This window comes from Aquila chrysaetos, chromosome 12, assembly GCF_900496995.4.
Source record: "Aquila chrysaetos chrysaetos chromosome 12, bAquChr1.4, whole genome shotgun sequence".
In the NCBI taxonomy this organism is placed as follows: domain Eukaryota; kingdom Metazoa; phylum Chordata; class Aves; order Accipitriformes; family Accipitridae; genus Aquila; species Aquila chrysaetos.
The window spans coordinates 25,868,521-25,890,683 of NC_044015.1; the positions used below are offsets into that span (position 1 = coordinate 25,868,521).

At 43.3% G+C, this 22,163-nt stretch overlaps 1 protein-coding gene across 1 annotated transcript; it reads right to left on the reverse strand.

Annotated features, from left to right (window-relative positions):
• Window positions 1-582: 582 nt before the first annotated feature.
• On the reverse strand, window positions 583-15,983 carry LMO4 (LIM domain only 4). Its single transcript, XM_030033140.2, has 5 exons — window positions 15,641-15,983; window positions 13,044-13,282; window positions 5,988-6,084; window positions 5,467-5,622; window positions 583-1,329 (listed from the first exon to the last, which is right to left on the reverse strand). The coding sequence occupies exons 2-5, from the start codon at window positions 13,277-13,279 to the stop codon at window positions 1,321-1,323; spliced, it is 498 nt and encodes a 165-aa protein (XP_029889000.1). The 5' UTR covers window positions 13,280-13,282; window positions 15,641-15,983; the 3' UTR covers window positions 583-1,320.
• Between the last annotated feature and the right edge of the window lie 6,180 nt (window positions 15,984-22,163).

Consider the following 22,163-nt stretch of genomic DNA (forward strand, 5'->3'; position numbering starts at 1 on the left):
TTATCAGTGTTGAAAAGTTAAGTCTCTTACCACAGCAAACACAACTTTATGTTGTTCAGATCAGAATAGCTATTGTATTCCTTTTTATGAATTCTCAATTCTAGTGCTCAGCATGAGGTACAGACCTTTTGTTGTTTTTTATTTTATTATTCTTTGACCTCTTATAGTATATACATACACTCTCATGCTCGCACGCTCACAGACACATGCACACCCTTAACACAGATGATTCTGCAGAAAGGAACTGGATAGAAAGAGACCACAATACCTATATGCGTACCATAATTCACTGCAATATGAATTATAATATACTTGCTGTTACCAGATTTAAGAATCTCAATGAAAAATAAAGATCATTTTGAAGTAGTGCTCTGTATCCTTGCCAAAAGTAACACTGTTAAGTAGTTTAACAGATTCTTTACTGGCATAAGACAAAAAAACCACCCAAACCAAAAAGCTGCTTTTAAAGGTAATTGGCAATTAAGGTAATGACTACGTAAAATATAGTTTCAGAATAATGTTTTGAATGTAGTTGTTAAAAAAAAAAAAAAAAAAAAAAAAGCTTCTAAAACCCATACTCAATTCAGTGTTTGTTTTACTTTTTTATTATTTAAATACACCATACTAGAGCAAATGTCTCTGAAAATATCACAAATAAAAGATTTTTCTTCATTCAGCAAATTAGAAGTAGGTGAAAATTTCTACACAGTAGCTGCTATGAGCCTGACTTTTTTTTTTCTTTTTTTTTTTTTTTGCCATGGGAAGTAGCAACATTAGGACAAAAACACTTACATGCATACATACATTGTATTTTACAGAGATACAATAAAAGTGTTTGTGATAGAATATCACAAAAGCCACATCTTTATCTCATGTTCAGTTTGAAACACATTTCCTTACAACACTTAAATATACAAAGAGCAAATAGAATGTTGTTAAGGTAAAACACAGGGTACAAACTGGCCAGTGCCCTGCTAATTGTTAATGAGGGTAGAAAGCAGATTTCAATGCTTCTTTTAATTAGCTTCATTAGTCATCTTCCCCCCCCCCCCCCCCCCAAGATGTCCTCCGGTGGATCTTTTTTCATTTTCTCTACAGTCTCCCATTAGCCCAGGTTCATGGAGTCCTTAATGTTCATATTCAGTCATTTTAATACACCAATAAATGTGGGAAGGGCAATCAAGAATAAAGAAGGTGCAATGGTATGGAGCTGGCATTGATGCTAGCTACAAAGGTGACTTGTCTACTTGGAGACATGGGATCCATCTGTGATGAACAAAATTTGAGATGAAGGCACGCATTCTGCATTACTCTGACCTTTTAGCAGACCTGTAAGAAATAAAAATGGGTATCTTAGCTAGAATACTAAATTTGAGATAGGAAACTGCAACATGACTGCTTTTGTCTTTTCCTTATTCACTAATCTCTCTTTTATTAGATTACTTTCCAACTGTGACTTGATTAAGGCTTTCTACACTATCCATTCATGCTGCTAACGTTTCAACTTCAAATAGCAAAAAGCAAACACTTTCCGCAGTTTCACTACTAAAAAGAGCGGGGGGTGAGGGGGCGGGCAGGGGGGAATACAACAATAAATAAGTGTACTTTCTGGTAACAAATTGTACAGTGAATAAGGTGGGTTTTCTGGGCCCCTTTTAAAAGGGAAGAAACATTACGCCACGCCTTTGAAGAAGCCAGCAATATGATCTTATAATTGGAAGAAATAGTGTGTAAAGCAAATAAGAAGTACAGCCAATATCCTCCCAAGGCAACTTTGGTTAATATGCTGCATTGCACAAGAGCTAAATATAGATATTACAGGATTTTGCCCCCCCCCATTTAAAATTCCTCATCTGGTATGTTAGTTAATGTTACATAAACATTTTAATATATGAAGTCAAACATGCGCTTTCACACTGGTGTTAATGAATTGCGATAATTAAAAGTGTCTAACTCAATAAAAATCTAAACTTTCATGGATAAAATAGAAATGATCATCCATAGTCTTCAAATACAATCTGTTTGCAATTACCAAAATGAAATAATATATATTAGATTTTTATGTTTTTTAAATGACATTTTGCGCTTCCCAGGAAGTTCTTTTTCACCCTTTCTCTAAGTTACTAAAAGCCTGAGGTCTATTAGTAACTGCAACCCCCCACTTTCAAGCTAATTAAAGTAGTAGAGGCTTGGAGGTTTAATTCCCCAGAGCTGAAGCTCAGTGTGAGAAAGGTAATTTGTCTGTCCAGAACAAAGATTAGGGAGCAGCCAGCAAGCATATTTAATAAATGAGCATCAAATATCTTCTACTATGGACACAGACAACACCAATTATGTAACTACAAGGGAATTGTTGAGTGATATGTAAACTAGAAGATTTTTAAGATCTTCTCTGAGATGTAATCTAACTCATACTTTATTTAAAAGTATAGAGGCTGAAGACACGTTTGCTACGAACATTGCCAACCAGTGGAAAATTTACACTTTTAGTAGGTGGTAATACTGTTGTAGACAAGAAATACTACAGGAATACTACCACTACCAAAAAAGCCTAGAGAATTCTTGACAGTACAGCCCCTTCAAATGAAATGGCACACAGGACATCACAAACTAAGAGTTTGCATTCTGTAGGCAAGCAGTACCGAGTTTAGAGAAAACAGGGTTTTTTTCAAACTACATAGCAAGTGATGGGAAGTTATAATTTACATGTGTGAATTGCCTCAGGGAGGCAAAAGGCAGGAATAGCCAACATCACTGCATCTGCCTCCTTAAAAACAAAAGCAAGTTTTTAAACTAAGTTAGGTCATGCAATCCTTTCTGCCTGCGCCAATCACCAATAGCTATTAACCCATAAACTATATTAAGACAGTAGTGAGTTCATAACTGCCACCTTCACATACGCAACAAAAACGTGGTTTAATGCTGGGAGTATCTCTCAAACATTTCAGTTTAATAAAAAACACTGTGGATATTCTGCTATGTCGATAATCTCTAGCAGTAGAATAACCTGGAGACTGATCTTTAATGTTTAGTAAAAAGTACCTGTTACAGCCAACTCCGTCATAATGGAAGAACATTTTTAATTAGTGGCCCTAAAACACACAGCTTTCTCGAGAACATCTCTGATGTAAACATCTTTAGCATGTTAAAAAATCAACATATAAAACACAACCCTTTTGGCACCTGCCCCTGTAGCTTCCCAAACTCCAGAAATCTGACAAATCCATGAATTATCAACTTGTCTCCTCAACTATATTTCACTTTTCTGGGGCTCAGGTGCTCCGCAATTTCCCTTTGAAAACTGGTAGGAGAACTTACACTATTTTCTAGAGCGATTATATTATAAAGAAAAAAAACCCCAAACTATAATCCCTCCCCCCAATCTTCTCCCTAATACCTCTTCATTGACTATAGCAATGCAGTTAATAGTCGGTGACAGGAACTAATAAAAACCTGTTCTCACTATTTTCTCTGCATTTAGCTTCTACCAGGTGTCTACAGCCGTGAGCTCTGCAAGCCCAGTCCAATATTACTTCTCTTTTCCATGTTCTATGTTCCTCATCATGTCTACTGCTTTTACTGCAACTAAATCATTTTTATGTTTTGCTAAGGCATAGTAAGAAACTGATAAAACTAAATGACAATTTAGACACCTATTTGAAGTTACATTAAACTTTACATTCGTAGAAGACAAGTGGATAAACCACTCTCTCAGAATGGTAAACCTTTTACTGCAGTGTATAAAGATGAATGGTTTTACCTATATTTTGAAATGGGATACCTACAAATATTCATTTAACGGATTCACTGCTAGCTAGTCTCTATTACAGATTTGTTTCATTAAAATTCACAACAGTATAAATCTATGAATCTTTAACTGTATTTGTACTTCCTTGAGAAGAGGCTGCACATTCTCCTCCAATCTTAATTATCTTTGTTCTGCCTAACTATATAGGACTTTTGTACTCAACTCTCTCATCACCTCGATTGACAAATTAAGTAAATAAAAAAGGTCCACGTTTTATTTTGATGTAATTACATTCACTGTATAAGACTTGAAAGAATACTTAAATTAATCAGTAAATTTATGCACAGAAAAAAAAGCAAACAAAGATATTGAAATGTAGCAACACAACAAAAAAAAATCATGGAAATTAAAAACCATTTTGTGTTTTCTTGGACATATTTCTCCACTAACTGAAAGCACTAAAAAATATTCTGTACATTACAGAATAGGTCAGCCTAGCATTTGTCCCAGATTTTTTTAATCTTCCAAATTCCTATTTGCAGACAAATGTTATTTTTTGTGATCCTTACAGACATTAATGAAGTTCCTATTGTAAATCTATAAAGAATTACCAACTGAAGTGTGCACTTTTTGTTTCATTGCAATAACTCAGTGCTGTGTGATTGCCTGGGTTAATGATGAAAAAGTCAAATATACTATCAGAGCTGATGGAAAAATCTATCACCAATCTGAAATTAAAATTCATCTGTGGTCAATAAGATTTAATATCCATGCAAGTGGCGCTGTAAAGAGTAAATGAATCAATGTCATCAATACATAATCAGTATGAAATATGATGTGAATAAAATTATGTGCAAGAGTCATACATTCACTCTTTTCTGGACCAGGGTGGAATGAACAGTCTCTTAACTCAAGGTTGACAGTAATTGTTACAAATTAGGCACAGCAGTTATCAAAATGCACTCACTTGCATAGCTTTAGGACTTATTAAGGAGATTAAAATAGATCTAAAACTATCTAGTTTCAGAGTTACAGGACAACTGTTGATCAGAATTTTTTTTTCTTCTTCTTCTCTGTATGATTTGTACAGTCATTATTTACTCATTTAGCTAGAAACCAAGAGCTATCAACCACAGAGATATACAATCTCTAGTTGAGCTATTAGTGTTATGGAGCGATAAGAAAATAGCACTTTGGTTTTTAAATCTGAGTTATGACATACAAAACAGACAAGAAAATACTTCTGAAAGAGTACCCCAGCATGCTTCCTCAACTAAAACCTTAATACTAAAGTGAAATACATTGGTTTAGTTCAGGAACCTTCTCTTCACAAGACATTTATTTCCACATTAAAGGATCTAATTTTCCTCCCACAGAAACCTGCTCTCTTGTAGCCCTTAATTTCAAGATTATAAAATAAAATACTTCTCTTTGTTAAGAGTTTATATTCATGTATGCTCTCCATTTCGCTTTGTACATAAGGAGTTCAACAGCTGTACAGATGCACATGCCCAAACCAAAATAAACTGACTCACCCTATATGTCATATTTAAAAGGTTAGTATTTTCTCACCATACCCCATGCCTAAGTTATTTAAGGTTAAGTTCAGTTACTTAAAGGTCTCCTTGCAGGGGTGGGGAATGTCCACTATTAGAATGAAAAGAAATTGATCTTCATTTAGCTCTAATAAAGCTTATTAGTAATTGTTGAGTATTCACCTTCTGGTCTGGCAGTAGTGGATTACTCTGAAGTGAATTCAAATGGCCATTGATGAGAGCTGTAGGTCTATCATGTTCACAAAATAAACTGCCATTGATGTAGTGAAACCGATCTCCAGGGACCAGGCGATTCCGGCAGGTAGAGCATGTAAAACACTGAAAAAGGAAAGAGACAGCAAGTGAAACTACAGCACAAATTAAGTATGCTGCAGGTTTGAAAATTACACTTCAGAGACTGCAAGTACAGTTGAGATATGAAGCTGCTTGGTTTCTAGTATCTCCAAGTATGGCATTAGTCTTACCTGTTGGGACTATGCAGTACATAACTCAAGTATAGTTTTACCGATTACAAGGGAACAAAGCTACACACTAAGGGAAGCTTTATAATATATACTCATATTTCTAGTTATTGCTTTGCATTTCATTCATAAGCAGATGCAGATTTTATACTAAAGAAGCAAAGCAGTAATAATCAGCTACTAAAAAAAAAAAATAAAGTACATAGAAAAAAAAAACCTCACCTTAAGATGATAGACGTTGCCCTGTGCCCTCATGACCAGCTCACTGGCAGGAATGGACTGTCCACAGGCACTGCAAGCACCACTATTTCCAAATAACCTGAAACAGAGGTGATGATCATGAATAATTTGATACATGGGAGGCTCTAAGCATTTTTGCGCATCACTGCAATGGTTTATTACACAACTGTTTTAGACTTCTGACCCCCATCTTCCAACTTGCTTACGTGTCATAATATGAAAAAGTATGTTTTTTGTGTAACAACTGGTAGCTTCACCCTACCTTGGATGTGGTTACACAGGATTTAATCAGAAATATTGACTTACACCTCTAGAAACACAAACAATTCTGTACTACACACATTTTATCAGATTACTGGGTTCATCATAAAAAAAAAAAAAAGATACAATTCATGACTGGAGTTTAAATGCATTGTGTCCTTGAAATTATATGAAGAACTCTTTTGTACTTTAATCATATCTTGAGATATGAGTCATCAAAAGGGTTAAGAGGATTTGATTGTATATCTAAGAAGACATCATGCTCGGTGTATTGAAACTCCAGTAAACCTCCATCAGTGCGGAGTTTCCATTAGAAACTCTCTGCTATCCAGGTTGATATATAATGTGTATGGGTTAACCTTTTCAATCATGGTGTCAACACTTTAGATTTGCCTCTGCTCATCTCTTTCATCCTAACCTTCTCTCTCTCTTGATAATGAAATGCTTGCTCCAACTTCCCTCTATCTGCTCCTGAGTCCACAATTTAGATTACTTCATCTCTGCTAGCAACAAACTGAATGAAATTTCGATTTGAGCAGAAAGTAATTTACCGGGATCTGGACCCATTTGTCATCATATCTCTCTGGGTGTTTGCTGTATCACTGCAGTTTTCCTATGCAATCAAATGAGACCACAACATCTGCCATTGGGGGGGGGGGGGGGCACAGGCAGTGGGGGGAGGGGGAAAATAGGCAGAAGAGTGAAGAAAAATATATACATAATTCTTCAAATCCATTTAAAGGCACAACGCATCGATTCAAAATATAATACAATAATGATTATTGAGTTCTACTTTTACAGGCTGCATTAGCTAGAATTAGAAAACCTTTATTTGCTTTTGCGTGCGTCTCTAATATACACAAATATTTATAAAGACTACCACAATCATTTCACAGTAAAAAGGGAAACTGAACTAGCTGGCAGGGTCACAGACCCACTTTTCTGCACGATGTAAAACATAGTAATAGGATTTACAAATTAGCGTATTGGTGTCATAATAAATATTAATATTTGCATCTCCTTCCTGTCCAAATAAAGTCATAAAATTCTGTTTGTGTCAACCTAGGAGACGCATTACAACAGAATACCCGTAATCTGAATGATTGCAGTGTGCCTCTGTATAAAAATAATTGCTTTGAATTTTCAGAATCTGAGCTTGCAGAGGAGGCTTGTCATGTTCAAACTACTAATTTGCTGTCGCCACTTTATTGAAAATAGCCTGTAAGTTGTTATTAAATGTATCGACTGAACGACAGAGAGAGTAGTAAAACTGCCCCTTAAGATGGCTTTTAATAGGAAGCTGAGAAACAAATTTTGCAGCAGCATCGATTTGAAGAGTTCAATCAAAACTCCATTTCAAAACTAATTAGTCTGAGATCCACGACACATTGACACGTTCTTGCAGAATCACAGTGGTTACAAAGGGAAAGCTGAACTAATACATTGTCAGGACCTCCAGCCAAAGGGACTAAACTGTCTGGAAACTAAGGGTCCATTATTAGGGCATCTTCTAAATCAGGACCAGTTCCGAGTAGTTACAGGATGTATTGAGGTTACTTCCAAAGCTTTACGATATGCATTTTTCTTCCTCCATTGTTAGTAGTAATGAAGTTGGCACGTAGAAAAGGTGCCATGGGAAGCACTGCAAGAGGAGGTGGCAAGGCACTGTTAGGTTTCCAGAGCAAAGATCCAAAAATCTAGGGTGAGGGGGTGGCAACAAGGGCATTGCTGGGTAGGGTGGAGGAATAAAGGCAAAGATGAACAGACAATGTTACTTGTCCAGGAGAATCTGAACCTGGTGAGCGGTCGGTCTCTCGCAAGCCTCCGTACAACTGCACCACCCAACTGAAAACACAGCTTTCAAAACACTGATCTCGTTGCACTACTTGTCTTCATTAAGCATTCATTTGTTATACAATTCTCTCTGACTAGAAGTGGTCGTACACCTTGAATGTCTGTGAATTCTAATAAATGGAGTCAAACTAATCCAGAGGCTTTCCACACATCTTAGGTTTTCCCTAAGCACATTCCCAGAACAGTTCTGTTCTGGGAAGTCACTTCAGCTGAATCTTCTGCTAAAATTCCTAAAAATTACATGCAAAGTCAGAACACCTTTCTGCTGCCTTGTATTATTTACCAGGAAAATTAAGCTTATTTTTCCTTCTCTACTGTTATTGAATGGTTTTGTTCTGTAATACCATTAACAGGAAAAAGGTTTTATCTTTTAAAAAAAATGTTATTCCTCCTTACCAGTAAAGGAAGTCTTCCACAGTAACTATTCTTTACTGAAAAAGTTGTTTCACATGGTTTCTGAGAGGCTGGAGAGCTAATTATCTAACCAGGGGGACTGTCCAGGACAGTATTTGATTTAAAAGGCTTGAGGCTTTAGGTGCTCAATTAAGTAGCTATCGGTCTCAGACTGGACTTTAATGGGCTCTTTTCTCTTTAACTGCAGCAATGGGTAGAGATACCCCAGGTCAGGCTAATTAAAGCCAGGGGACTCTTTAATTGTGATGACAGAATTGGTTTCAGTTTCCTCTTTGGGTCCTCAGTCCAAGAAGGTCATTAATATTTCAACATTTGGGCAATGCAATCAATCACAAACATCAAGAGGTTCCCTATACGGACAAGGCAGCGCTTCTACGCTTAGCAGCACTTCACTGAGCCACCTTAAATTAACTACTCTGTGGTTCTAACACAGCATTCCCCACACCCCCAAACACACAAACGCTCCTGGGTTTTGGTTTGGTGCCTTCCCCCCCCCCCCCCTCAGAACTTTGACTAGAGTGGGAATGAAGGCAGCAAGAAACCTTTTCAGCCCAGTTTCCCGTCCTGCTGCTCAAAATTCAGTATCAGCAGAAACACATCTCTAGCAACTTAGACTAACAAAATGAGGTTCCAGTTGTTTCTAAAATCGTGGAGACAAATTTAAGTGCTCTGGTTCTTGTACAACACGGTGCACATTTGTGCCCACAAATATATATCCAAGCTCTAGCAAAGAGAAATGCACATCCAGACCTACTGATCCAGAAGCGATTGGTGTTTCTGTACAATCCCTATATTTAATCTTAATTCTGCACTACCTATATTAAATGTAACAAAGAAAGGCAACACAGAAATTACGCCTGGAGCCAAGTCCATTAAAGGTACTTCAGAATAACTAGAGACCAAGCACCTTAAAAGCACCAGAAGCTATTGATACTTAAAAGGGGGGCTGTGCATAATGGCAAGTGCTGCATTAGAGAAGGGGAAGGGGAAAAAAAAAAAAAAAAAACAACAAAAAAACCCCAGCCAAATTACGCTTGGTTAATTCAGAGTAACAGATCTGCCCCCAAGTGAATTGGAGGCCTTGAATTAATTCTGTTATGACAAATCAAGATAAACGTTCCCCCTAAATTGCATGCGATTTAATTAATTTTTGAGATCCTGGCTTTTTTTTTTTCCTAGCTAATAGTTCACATGCTCCTGTGCTGTCATTGTGCTTGAGTGGGCAGACTTCAAAGTGATATTAAATAACCAACTATTAGATTTACCTAGCACGTCCTATTGGAAAAGTGCCATTTAATTACCTAGCCTGTTCAATTAAAGGGACAGCATTCCCTGAATATAGCAGCTTGCCGCTGATTACCAGGGAAATGAACCCGCTGCCTGCCGGCCCCCGCCCCGCGGCGGCGCGGCGCACACGGCGGCTGCCCGGCCCCGGCGCGGCCCCACGCACCCCCCGCCGAAGGGGCCGGGCGGGCGGCGCCCACGCCGCGCTGCGCGGAGCGGGCTGCCCGGGGAGGGGAGGGAGGGGCCGCGGGCGCTGCCCCTTTAAGACGCGCCTGGGCAACCTCCCCCCTCTTCCCCTTCCCCACCACTCCCTGCTCTCTCTTAGAGGCCAATTTTGTTAATTAAATGTTTTGTTTGCGACGCGGCTCTCATTCATTTCGGACACGTCATTCCGAGCAGATCTAAGCCAGGGACCAGATCTCATTAGATAAAACGTATCAGAACTAAGAGAAAATGGAGGAGACACTAATTAAAGCTTTTAATTGTGCGGATTCGCTGCACGCTGCTGCTTTATCTGGCATCTTAAGGTTGGGAGGGCTGCTGGGCTGCGCTGCGCTCCCCTCCCTGCAAGCGCGCTGCTCGCGGTGGGGAGGGAAGGGAAGGCACTGGGATTTTCGCCCCCCTCTCTTTTCCCAGGAACCTTGGCTTTCAGTGAAAGCTGCCGCTGTAGCTCTACGGCTAATTTGTTGTCGCGTTTGGGGGGGGGGGGGGGGGGGGCGGGGAGGGAAAGGGGAGTGGTGTGTTGTTTAAACAACAACAAAAAAACCCACACATACAACCTCAGACGGTTAAAAAGCTCATTAATAAACGGCCCCGTGGTCTTGGCCCGAAGGAGTCAAGTCCCTTTCACCTGGCGCCTGCCGGGCCGATCAATCCTCTTTCTCATTTTGTTAGTGTGTCTAGCATGCCCCGCGTCTCCAATTAAGAACTGGGCCCGTGGCTCTTGCCTGGGGAAGGGAATGTGCCGCCGCAAAAGCCCTACCGAAAATTAAGAGGGGGGAGGATGGCAGAGGGGAACCGGAGAGACTCGCTGCCAAATGGGTGGCATCGCCTCCACAACCAAATGAGGCCATTTCGAGCAAGAAAAGGGCGAGGGCCTTGCTCACGCCCGCACAACCCACGTGGAAGCCCGTGAAGTCCGTTTCCAGTGGGAAAGCTACAACTTAACTCAGCCCTGGCAGGGCCAGACCGTCCTACCCCACCTCGAGTGTACGGTGTCCAGTTCAAGTTTCAGCAAGCATCTGTCAGAGTTATTTTTGCAAGTCAAATTACACAGATCTAAAGAGAAGTCAGGCGATAGAACAAGGAGATCAATTCAAAACCCTCATCTGATAAAGCATCCTATTCATAATCGCCTACATTAAAATAAACGAGTATTAATTTTTGGCAACACAAAACCAGAGGACTGCGATAAGCTTGCCTGAACTTGCCTCTGGGACACAGTGGACGCATCTTCTCTTTTTAATTAGTAGTAATCAGACATGAGGGTTTGTTTGATGGTGTTGGTCGAGTGATGAATCTGTACTATTCAGTGCATCTTAACAGTAGTGTCAATTTTTCCACTTCAAACGAGACTCTTTCCCTAACACTGTTCTGCTCTATTTAATCACAGTTCTGCCAGGTTTAGGCTTGTTGCTTAGGATGATGACCGAAAAGCACCACTGAAAACCCCCTGTGTGCCAATTTTCTAGCATTTCTCCCTAAACCCCCCCCCAAAACCAGCAAAGCTAAGGCTCTGACTCCTCAAAGATACTGAGGAGCTGTGTTTCACCTACTTAACTGACCCACGATGCAGCCATGTATCAGGACAGAGGCTGCACTGTCAGAGTAACCAAGTCCTAACTCCGTCTTTTTAGACTAAGGAGGTCTCCACGCATATGCACGCACACATTCAGTACAGTCCTGATCTGCTCAAATGGAAGTCAAGTTTTACAAGATAAGCAAACTCATAACATTTGGTAGCTGGGGCTTTTTTTTGTTTCGGTTTGGTTTTTTTCCAGGAAGGATGAGAGAAAGTGGAACTTTTTGACCATCAGGTAGAATGAAAAACCTGGGTTAACTCTTCACGTTTACTGTAAATGAGAAGCCAGAAGCATTTAAACAAAACACAATTTGTTTTAACTAAGCATTTCTGCTATGCCAGGAAGGTATGGGGCTTTTTTGTTGTTTTTTTTAATTACTGAATGTTGAAATAGAACACCTCCTTGAAGCATTCATGTGCATCAGTCTATCAAACCATTTACTCAAATTAAATGTGTAATCCTTCAAAATGCCTCCTTTTAAATTAATGAGTTTAAGTAGCTTGAGTTCACCTGAAAAGATCGTACGGGCACCTGACCTCACGAATTCTTTCTATTAATTATATTAGAAACTCGTTGGAAGGGATACTCTGCGTAATCTTACCGTACCCCAACAGATGCGAGATTAATAAGGCTTAGTTCCCCCTACCCAAATCTGTGGCATTTAAAGCCAACAGCTTCAAAAAAGAAAGAGATGAGAAATAAAGGGCAAGAGCATATCCCTCCTCTCCTATCCCCTGCATTTTCTATACTGGAAGTTAAGAAAAACGTCAGTTCAAAGCTTCTCTGTAACAAATGCGAAGACAAACATCATACCACCGGTTTGGGCTATAAGTAGAATCGGTGGCCCTCCAACTGACAGTTAATCAGCTCTTTCACAAGGAGAACAGAGAATGAGTCATTCTGTTTCCACTCAAAGGAGTTTAAAGGTGCTTATGTAAATATCATAATTAATCAGATACTAAAGGCAGGCATTTCATTATTTCGCACCTCTGCCACAGCCTTATTTAAGCTCTACGATTTTAACATTTACCGTTCAGATATGCACACTTCTCCTTCAACACTACAACAAAGCAGATTAATTTAGCCTCTCTGATTGCTGTTTATTTTTAGTTAGGACTTGTTTTGTGCTGACAAACCACTTTAAAGTTACAGTCGTCGTTCCGCCCCCCCCCCCAACTCTTCCCTCCACTTGGCAGTCGCAACTGCGCCCTGGGCTAGGCGCTAGCATCCGCACCCGCACGTCTCTCCACTCCTCACGAAGGAGCGATCCTGAGCCAGCCCACCCCCCCCCCCCGCGCACACCTACCCACCCCGCGAAATAAAGGGGGGGGAAAAAAAAAGAAAAGGGAAAAAAAGAAAAAAAAAAAAAAAAGGCAGGGAGGAAGGGGGAAAGTGGCTCCCGCCAGCCCGGCCGTCGCCTCACCTGATGTAGTCGTTTCTGCAGAGGATCATGCCGCTCTTGGTGTAGCAAGAGGTGCCGATGTCCCCCAGCTGGGCCTGGCAGCAGGAGCACTTGAGGCAGCGGCTGTGCCAGTAGCTGTCCATGGCGTAGAGCAGGAAGCGGTCGGCGATCTTCCCCCCGCAGCCGGCGCACCTCTTCCACGAGAGGGAGCCCGCCGTCACCGGGGGCGGCTGCGAGCTGCCGCCGGGGTTCACCATGGCCTGCGCGGAGAGAGGGCCGGAGGCGGGTCAGGGACGGGCCGGCGGCGCCCACCACCCCGCCCGCCTCCCGCTTCGCCCGCGGCGGGGCCAGCGCCGCTCCCGGGGCCTGGCGGGGGCACCCCCGGGCCGGGCCGGGCCGGGGGGGGGGGCACGGGGCAGGCCCGGGGCCGCGCAGCTGGCGGGGGACCGGCCGGCGGCGGGGGGGCGAGCAGAGCAGAGCGAGCGCGCCCCGCCGCCAGCGCTTCCCCCACCACCCCCCCGCTCTGGGCTTCTGCAGCTGCAGCTCGCAAGTCAGGAACAGTCCCGGGGTTTGTTTTGCTTATGAAAAAAAAAAAAAAAAAAAAAAAGTGTGTGAAGAGTGGAAAAAAAAAAAAAGTTGTGAAACTGGTTTTTCAGTCTAGGAGAGACTCTGCAGGCTCGGGGCGGTAACGAGGGGCTCGGAACCGGCCGTCCAGACCTCGGGATTTTATTTTTCTTGCGTTTTATTTTGGAGACATAAAAACACCCAGAGAAAACACTCCAGACTGAGGACACTGGCCCGAATAATAGATCATTGAACTTTAGGACGCCTGTTAACTTCCTACACAAACATACTCAACTTTTGTCTCGCTAATCTGCCCTTGATCAGCAGTTTAAATGCTAAAGCTTTGTTACTCAAAAAAAAAAAAAAGTTTACCGACCATAGGAAAGCAGAAGAATGATGAAGTGCACCGCTCCGGCTGGAGTTACTCTGGCCGCCCCCAAAACTGCTACTAACGGCATTTTTCACTTTCTAATAAATGCTTTATGCAAGCAGGACAACCGAGAGATAATATAGGAATCAATTCATAAAGCTTACTCTAAACCGATTAATTTGTTGCCTTCAATCCAGAGTCCAACAAACTCCCGGTGTTCCTCTAGTCACTTATACTATAAAAAGATCAAGTTATTTACTGCCAATTAAGCAGCATGTTTTGTCTTTGTCCTTTGTAAGCCGTATGTGCTCATGCCGAGGCATCTGGCTATCTGCTAAGGACCTTCAGACTGATACCTCCAGAGCAGCGAGGGCGAACTTTTCCTGCCACTGGCCCAACTCGGCTGCAGGAGGAGGAGAACTGAGGCCGATTTTAAACACACATTTCCTCAGAAAGAGTACCTGGAGGTATGTCCAGTGACCGCACAATAAACCAGAAGAACTGCACCAATTAAGCTGTAACAAAAACCCCGAGACTTTGGAAAGAAAACCACTCTAAAAGCCATTAGCATTGCATTTATCCGAACGCATCATATACCTTTATGTAAATTGATTTCTGATGCATTTGTTCAAGGAATTGCCTTTTGTTACTGTTTCCAGCTACAGCCTAAATGAATCTGCATTTCCTGCTCCGAGTCTTTAAACCGTTTCCCTACGCTTTAAATCACTTCGGATTTCTTAAAAGAAAGAAAAAGACTCCATGCCACCACCTTAGCCCGTCTTTGTCGAAGGCAAATATATATAAATACAAAACGGGAAACGTTATACTGAGAAAACCATCCAGTAACCCCATTAAGCTAAAGCTCTTAAGGACAAGCAATACCTTAATGCTGATTAAATCTAAAAAGATGAATCAAGAGGACTGACCAGAAAGTGACTCCCTTGATAACTAAGGACGGGCCCTCATCAAGTTTCATTTAGAGTTGGGGGGGGGGGGAAGCTTTTAACTTAAATAGGCTTACTCTAGTAATTACACAGCCAAGCAATTTAGGTCCTGGGATAGGAGTCAGTGAAATAGAAAGCAGAGCTGGAAGCTAGGGGCAAAATAACCCCCCCTTTTAACAGCGTCTCTGGTGTTTTTTTAATGGAGACCAAGGGAGGGACAAGCGGAGAGCTGGCAATTTGTAGTACAAAAATGGATGCTTAATTCATGTCTTGGTTTTAATTAGGTGATTCACCGGATTTCTCCTGGATTGAAACAAAAGACCGTGTGGGGGGCAGGAAGGGAACTGGAGAGGAGAGAAATAGAGAGCTCACTTTGATCTTTTCTGCCACTGTTTCAGAACAGTGTTTACTACGGGGGAAGCGGGTGCCCCAGCCGCCCCCCCCCCCCCCCCCCCCGCGTCCCCTCCATTCACAGCCGAGGCAGGCAGAGCCCTTTCCCGGCGGCAGCTGGAAAGGGGGGAAAGGAAAGCCGCCCCGAGCGGCGGCCGTCGCCAGGCTTTGTACGCGGGGGCCGCGACAATGCCCGGGGCCCGCGGCTCCCCCCGCGCCCGGGGCGCCCCGCTCCGCGTCCCTCCGCCCCGGCGGCCGGCAGCGCGGGACGGCGGCGGGGCAGGGGGCGCGGGCATGCGACCGCACGCACGTACGCTGGAAAATAAGGGGTAATTACCGGCACTTCTTACCTGCTTCCCCTCTATATTGCAAAAGGCCGGGGAGCAACGCCGCTCGGGGTGCCTGAGGAGGTCTCCTTGCAAAGAAACAAACACAGCGCTCGCCCTCTCTCTGGCTTTCGGGAGCGCTGGAGGGAGCCCCCCCGCCCGGCAAGGGGCAGCCCAGGCTGGAAAAATATAGATATTTCTATGAGAGGCGTCTGCCTGGGTCCTTCCTCCAGCTCCCGCTTCCCGGGAGGGGAGCTGCAGAGCTCAGTCCCTGCCGCTGAGCTGCACACGCAGGGCGCCGCCGCCGCTCGCTGCTGCAATCGCCGGGTAAGTTTGGCAATGTGGCTTCACTTTGTACCGCTTCCCCCCCCCCCCCCCCCCCCCACCTCCGCCCCCTTCTCTGGGCTGTGGCGGCTCCCGAGCCTCCCGCGGCGCGGAGCCGGCCGGCCGCGGCCCGCCGAAGCGCCTCAGAGGAGAGGGCGAGAGCCGGCGAGTTTGCGAGGGGCCGGGCGCGGAGCTGCTGCCGGGGATCCTGCGGCGGCGGCGCTGGCAGGACGCAGAGAGGAGGCCCCTCTGCCTGCGTGAGCGGGTGTGTGTGGAGTGTGAGCGTGTGTGAGAGTGCGTGTGTCCCTGCGCGCGCGCGCGCGTGTGGTGTGTGTGTGTGTGTGTGTCCGTGTGCGTGTGCTCCCCGCTGCCCCTCACACATGTGTTACTGACAGAGCAGAATCCCAACTACACTCCGGCTCGGCTCCGCCGTCAGCCCGCCGCAGCCAATCGGCCCCCGGCTTGTTCAGGCGGAATAATAAAACCTGCCAATCCCCGAGAAGACAAAGGAATGAGTGAAAGGGGAGGAAAAAAAAAAAAAAAAAAAAAAAAAAGGAGAGAAAGGGAGGGGGCGAGGAGGAGGAGGAGGGGAATGGAGAGGAAGGAGGGAGTCAGGTGGGCAGCGGTGGCCGCGCCGCCCGCCCGGGCGCTGAGGAGACGCGCGCGCGCGCGGCCGTTAGGGCGCCGCCCGCCCCGCTCCGCTCCTGGCCACCAGTTGAGAAACTTGGCGGCGCGGGGCCGTCCCGGCTGCCCCCGAGCCGGCCGCCGCCGAGGACAGGCCCGCTCCGCCCGGCGACGGCGTCCGTCAGAGCCTTTCCCGGGCGCTGGGCGCTTTCCCCGCCGCCGCGGCGCCGCCGGGCCGGCGCGGAGGCGCTGAGGGGAGGTGCGGCCCCGCGGCCGCGGGAGCCGGTCCCCGCCGCCCTCCCGGCGCCCCCCCCCCCCCCCCCCGGTGCCTGCGGCCTCGTGCTGCCTCCGGGGCCGCGCAGCCCCGTCCCCAGGGCGTGGGGAGGCCGTGAGGGACGTGCCCGGCTCGCCCCTCGGGTGGAGGGGTCCGCGCCGAGCCCCCGACTTTTAAGAATTCCCCCGGTAAAACCGTCGGGGAGCTGTCCTTAGGAATCCACGTCCGGATACGGCCCGCTGGTATTAGCACCCTGTAAAGGTTTAAAAGGGTTAAACTGCCGCAGTTGGCTGGCAGTTAGCTGCACGGCTTGTCATTTGAGAAGACAACTGCATTTCTGAGGAAGAAGCCCAAGGATGATAGCAAATCAGAAGAAGTAATATTCAGTAGGGACACTTAACATTGGGAAAAAAAAAAAACAAAACAACCACCCACGTATTAATTGCACATTGTTGAGGCCTAGGCACAGCACGCAGGATAAGCAAAAGTACAGCACCGTGTAGCCGAGGAAGACCCTTGAAATAACAGAAGAGTCTATAAATGCGCCGTAATTAGCGGGTGTTATCCCCGTGAACAGTTACTCCTGCAGGCGTCGGGGGATTCGCCCAACTGCTAGAATAGGCTCTTGCCTGGTATTGTCTCGCACAGGGCACACGCACGCCTCTGTCACGCAGCGTACGCAAACGCGCTTCGCCGAGCAAACCACGGCTGCAGAGTCAGATAAATGATGCATTTCCAGGATCTGCGAAAGAACAGAAAAACTTCATAATACGAGTTTCTCGATTCCAGACGGCTGACGTAAGGAGCAGCCAATGCAGTGAGGACAGTGGGGCTGGCTGGTCAGGCGCCGATGCAACTGCAGCGAGGCAGGGGCAGCGGCCGTGCGTGCACACAGGCTGACGCTGACCTGCGCCGCAGGAGAGGGCAGGACAGGTCCCGGCACCACTCGGGGGGGGGGTACGGTTAATTGCTGTTGTCAAATAAATATTTAGCGGTGGCAGGGTGATTGAATTACAAGTTTGCGTGTGTCCACGGCCTCTCCGTTGTCCAAGGCAACAAAGTATTTGAAACCTGTTCCTGCTGGAGGCTAACGTGGAAGGGATGTACCTGCACAGGTATACGAAACTTCAGCCGGGAGTATTTATTTACAGATGAGTGCATCGGTACAAAAATGCAGACCGACTCCCCTCTGGCAGGCCGACTGGTGCATCTGGTCTCGGGAATCGCAGCCCAGGTGTGGTTTAACCACACCGCCACCTGTGGGCCTCCTTCGTTTCTGCATCCCTGGCCTTAGCTGGACCACGGAGACGCGTGCCCAGTAACCATTTAGAACTGGAGGAAAAAATGTCTGGCTAGGAAAAATGTGCTTGGGAAAACATAGGGCAGCGCAGATGTGTTTTGCTTCTAGTTACATAGCAAATAAAATATTGAAATTTGAATGGCACCACAGGTATGATTTAAACGCGGGAGAAAAGTCTCGTTCTGCCTTTCTCCGCAGACTGGGATGCGTTCAGAGTCTGCACATAAAGCGGACTGACTGGGAGCTCGTGGAAAGCTGCCGCGGGGAAAGGGGGGAGAGGACCAGTGTTGTGGTTAAAAATAATATATTTTTTTAGCATAGGTCTATGAAATATATCATCTGGATGTAATCTACATGTACATACTACATTTAAACATACTCAGCAGTTTTAGATTTGTTATTTAGGATCTGGTACACTTTAAAATCTATAAAGTAACAAGGCATGCTACAGATAATCAACAGTCACTGTTATTCTAGCTCTCTGACAGCTAAGAGCACAAGAATAGAGGAAATGCCAAGCTAAAATAAAATCTAAGTTGTCTAATTATCTAAGCCTGTAATGGCTGGAAGCTACCAAATTCAGACTCTGGAAGAGCCATCAGGACCTCTCCTTATTGGAAGAGATATTCTACCACGAAACTCTGCCATAGGCACTAAAATGTTTACTAGTCTTAAAACTGACAGTGATACAAAAAAATGGGAATTACCTTCTCAAGGAGCAGAGTTTTAAAAGGCTTAATGATGTCTCCCAAATACCATTACAATGTTCATATCTTTTTCTGAAATCTGATCTTCACTAATTTTTGTGATTAATTTTAACGGAGGAAACCTTAACTGAGAGCATTTTGCAGAGCAATATTTTTCTAATTTTTCTTTTGTGCAGCATCTGCTGTTGCTGTGCTGTCATCTTCGTTATGTTTTTCATTGTCTATGTGCCATAATGTAATTAGTTAGTTCAACATCATCTGTGCTATTAGATGAGATGTTTCTATGGTAAGTTAACATAGTTCTGTGTAATTGGTAGATTTCAGCAGTAGGCATGAATGTATCCATCAACTTTAGGTCGATTTGAGTCCGCAAGATTTAAATTCGCTTGGCATACGTTATCCTCGAAGACTGTTAATTTTGGCTGAATGGATAAAAAAACACAATGCAGAAGAAAATCTGGCTGCTTATATCGCGGTACTGTTGGAGTCAGGGAAAGGAAAGCATAAAATTGCTGGCTTAGTAGTTGCAATCTGAATGTCTGGAAAATGTTACAGCCTGTGATCCAAATCATTCTTAAACCTAGACATGCCCCTAAGATAGCAGGTAGTCCAGAATTCATCAGGGTTATCTCTCCATTCATGAAAGAAGTCTCGGTTCTCACCCTAAATACTGCATTCCTATGAGACCTCAACTGTCTTTTCCTTTTCTCATTAGAGAGAAACGTTGAGGCTGCTGCTTTGTCTTGAGATCTTCCATGCTGCACTTCGCTACTCCTTCTGTCTTGCGAACTACACCTTTTGACCAAACAGACTTTTAAAACTAACCCTCTGATCCCAGTCTCTTTGGAAACAGTGATGAAAAATCAACAGCCATTTGTTACTTTAAAGTAATGCATCTTTTTACTCAAACGGGATCTTCTGGTTTAGGGCCTCAGACAATTAAAAAATGTGACTGGATTAAGTATTTGAGTCAGATATCCAATGATACAGGAGAGTACGCGTCCTAGCAGAAGCCGGGAAGAATCTTGGATGGCTTTACTCTCAGCGTTCTTTTCCAAGCCGTAGACTGTACTGTTTGCCCCAAAGAGCAAGATAATTCACTTTTAGAAATATGTGTATAGATTTTGACTTGCTTATAAATACATGAGTAACTTTATTTACAGGAACCCGAACCATGGAAGGTAATTAGTAAGCGTGGTTCGCTTAGGTAAGGGCTTGCGAGACCCTTTTATCATCACTGCATCCATAACTTAGGACAGGAGCCAAATAATATAAATGTCAGTAATTATAGACATATATTTATATTAACAATGAAGTCCACTTTAGGAAGAGCTAAGGCTATATTTGTAATGACCTCATATGGCTAAAATTATGTTCACTAATTTGTCCTGTGCACATTCCTGTTGGGAGAATTGATATATTACCACAGGCCATCAGTAGCAGAAAGTCCTGGAAGTAAGTTCTGTGACTAAAGTCAAAGGCATCAGAGTTTGAAATTATATGTAATTTATGTTTTAAATTAAAAGTCTCCAGAGGCCACTAGAATATGCATATGTAATAATAAGTTCACTACATAAAACAATCTTACAATTGGAAATGCTATATGAATTTTGAAAGAGGGCTTTACATTCCACAGTCTAATAAATCAAGGCACTTTTTAAGCAAATCAGTTAAAATTATTGTGATATTCTTAAACATACAGTGACAATTGATTTTTGTGAATACACATCTGCAAAGTGATATTTTGTCACAAATATAAACATGGAGCACTTTTATGGTTCAGATATCACTCTTTTTAACAAGAAAAAATACTCTTTGACAAATACTTAAAAATATATACTCTCATAAACTTACCTTTAAATTAAAAAAAAATGTTTTCTTCACACATACTTTTCTAGAACTTGCATTAACATGTTGCCTCTATTTGCCAGTCACCATAACAAATAGTCAGACTGGAGGATGGGACAGCACAATTTGGTGCTGTTGGAAGGCCCAAATTATAGATAAAAGTAGCCACTGAGCTACTTTAAATTTACAGAACAAAAAAGATCAACTGGAAAGGAATTAAAAAAAAAAAATCTGACTAATTCAACTGACCAAAATGCTCTTACCTAATGCAGAAGTACATGTTTATAACACCATCATTTATGCTTCTGAACATACATCATATTTTATAACAGTATGTTTTTGTTAAATCACTGCCACTTCTTTTCAGTCAGAATTCACTTCAGAAAATTTCAGCAGAGAAAGTAAACTTGTCTTGTTTTCCCTCTGAGATAAGAAATCATTGAAACATTAAATGTACTCAGAGCTGACTATTTTTTTCTTGTAGCCATTTTTTAAATTTCCTTTGTGAAAGGAACATTTTTTGAAGAACATAGCTGCACTTTGGTATGATTTCTGAAAACAGTCCTGTGCAGAATTTAGTAAAAACAAGGTTCTGGAATAATGTGTTACAATGAAAAACAAAAACTTAACTCTAGCCTGTATTATTTAATTAATTAGCCAAATAAGTTTAAATATGCAGAAGAAATCAGTATTATGCCCAAGTGAATAAACAGCACATTTAATATTTTTTGATGGTGTTGTCCACATACCATAATACTTTTACAATTGTATTGAAATTCTTTTCAAACATGTGTGTCCAGTAGCAAATCCTGTGTCGTTAGAATATCTGCCTGTTATGAGTGTATCCAGGAAATGAGTTATTTACTGTAACTCATTGCCGTGGAGGAGCACGTCTGATATCCTTTTGAAGTTGCCATAACCGCTGAACGATGCTGTAATTTACACAAAGGTCCATGACTGATCTTTTCCACCTATTTGCACCTACCTACAGAGAAGACCCTTGTGATGTATGGTTTGGGCTCTAGTAAACCAACAGAGGAACATTTGCTCAAGCCATTTTCTCTGTAGCTCTTCCAGGGAAGCCCACAACCTAGAGTTTCAGAGGAATTTGTTGTATGATACACCATCGATGGGAAGGTATAGGTTTAGCTAATACATCTAGATGTTTGTCGTGACTGTTTCCGATGGATATTTGGCATTAGCCATTGTTTCAAAGAGCTGAGAGAAAACAAGGTAGGACTGAGAACTGAAATGCACACATTACAGGGATCTCCTGTTGAAGATGTCTGTTGAATTTAAGGGCTAGCAGCACAGTATGAGAAAATGGAGGGTTACAAAAATAAAGAGGAAGAGCAGCCTGGTGACTTGTGTCTGGCAGAAATGCCCCTATTGTATTTGATTTGAAATTTACATAGATGCCAGTAGTTATGACACTACTGTCACTCTAAGTTCACTTAACTGGACATGAAA

Excerpts from the sequence above, each read along its gene's own strand:
- LMO4 (XM_030033140.2), bottom strand. The coding sequence starts at position 13,279 with ATGGTGAACCCCGGCGGCAGCTCGCAGCCGCCCCCGGTGACGGCGGGC. Across the intron at positions 6,085-13,043 it reads TGCAGAAACGACTACATCAG|GTTATTTGGAAATAGTGGTG; the intron begins GTGAGGCGACGG and ends CCTCTGTTTCAG. Across the intron at positions 5,623-5,987 it reads GCAACGTCTATCATCTTAAG|TGTTTTACATGCTCTACCTG; the intron begins GTGAGGTTTTTT and ends TTCCTTTTTCAG.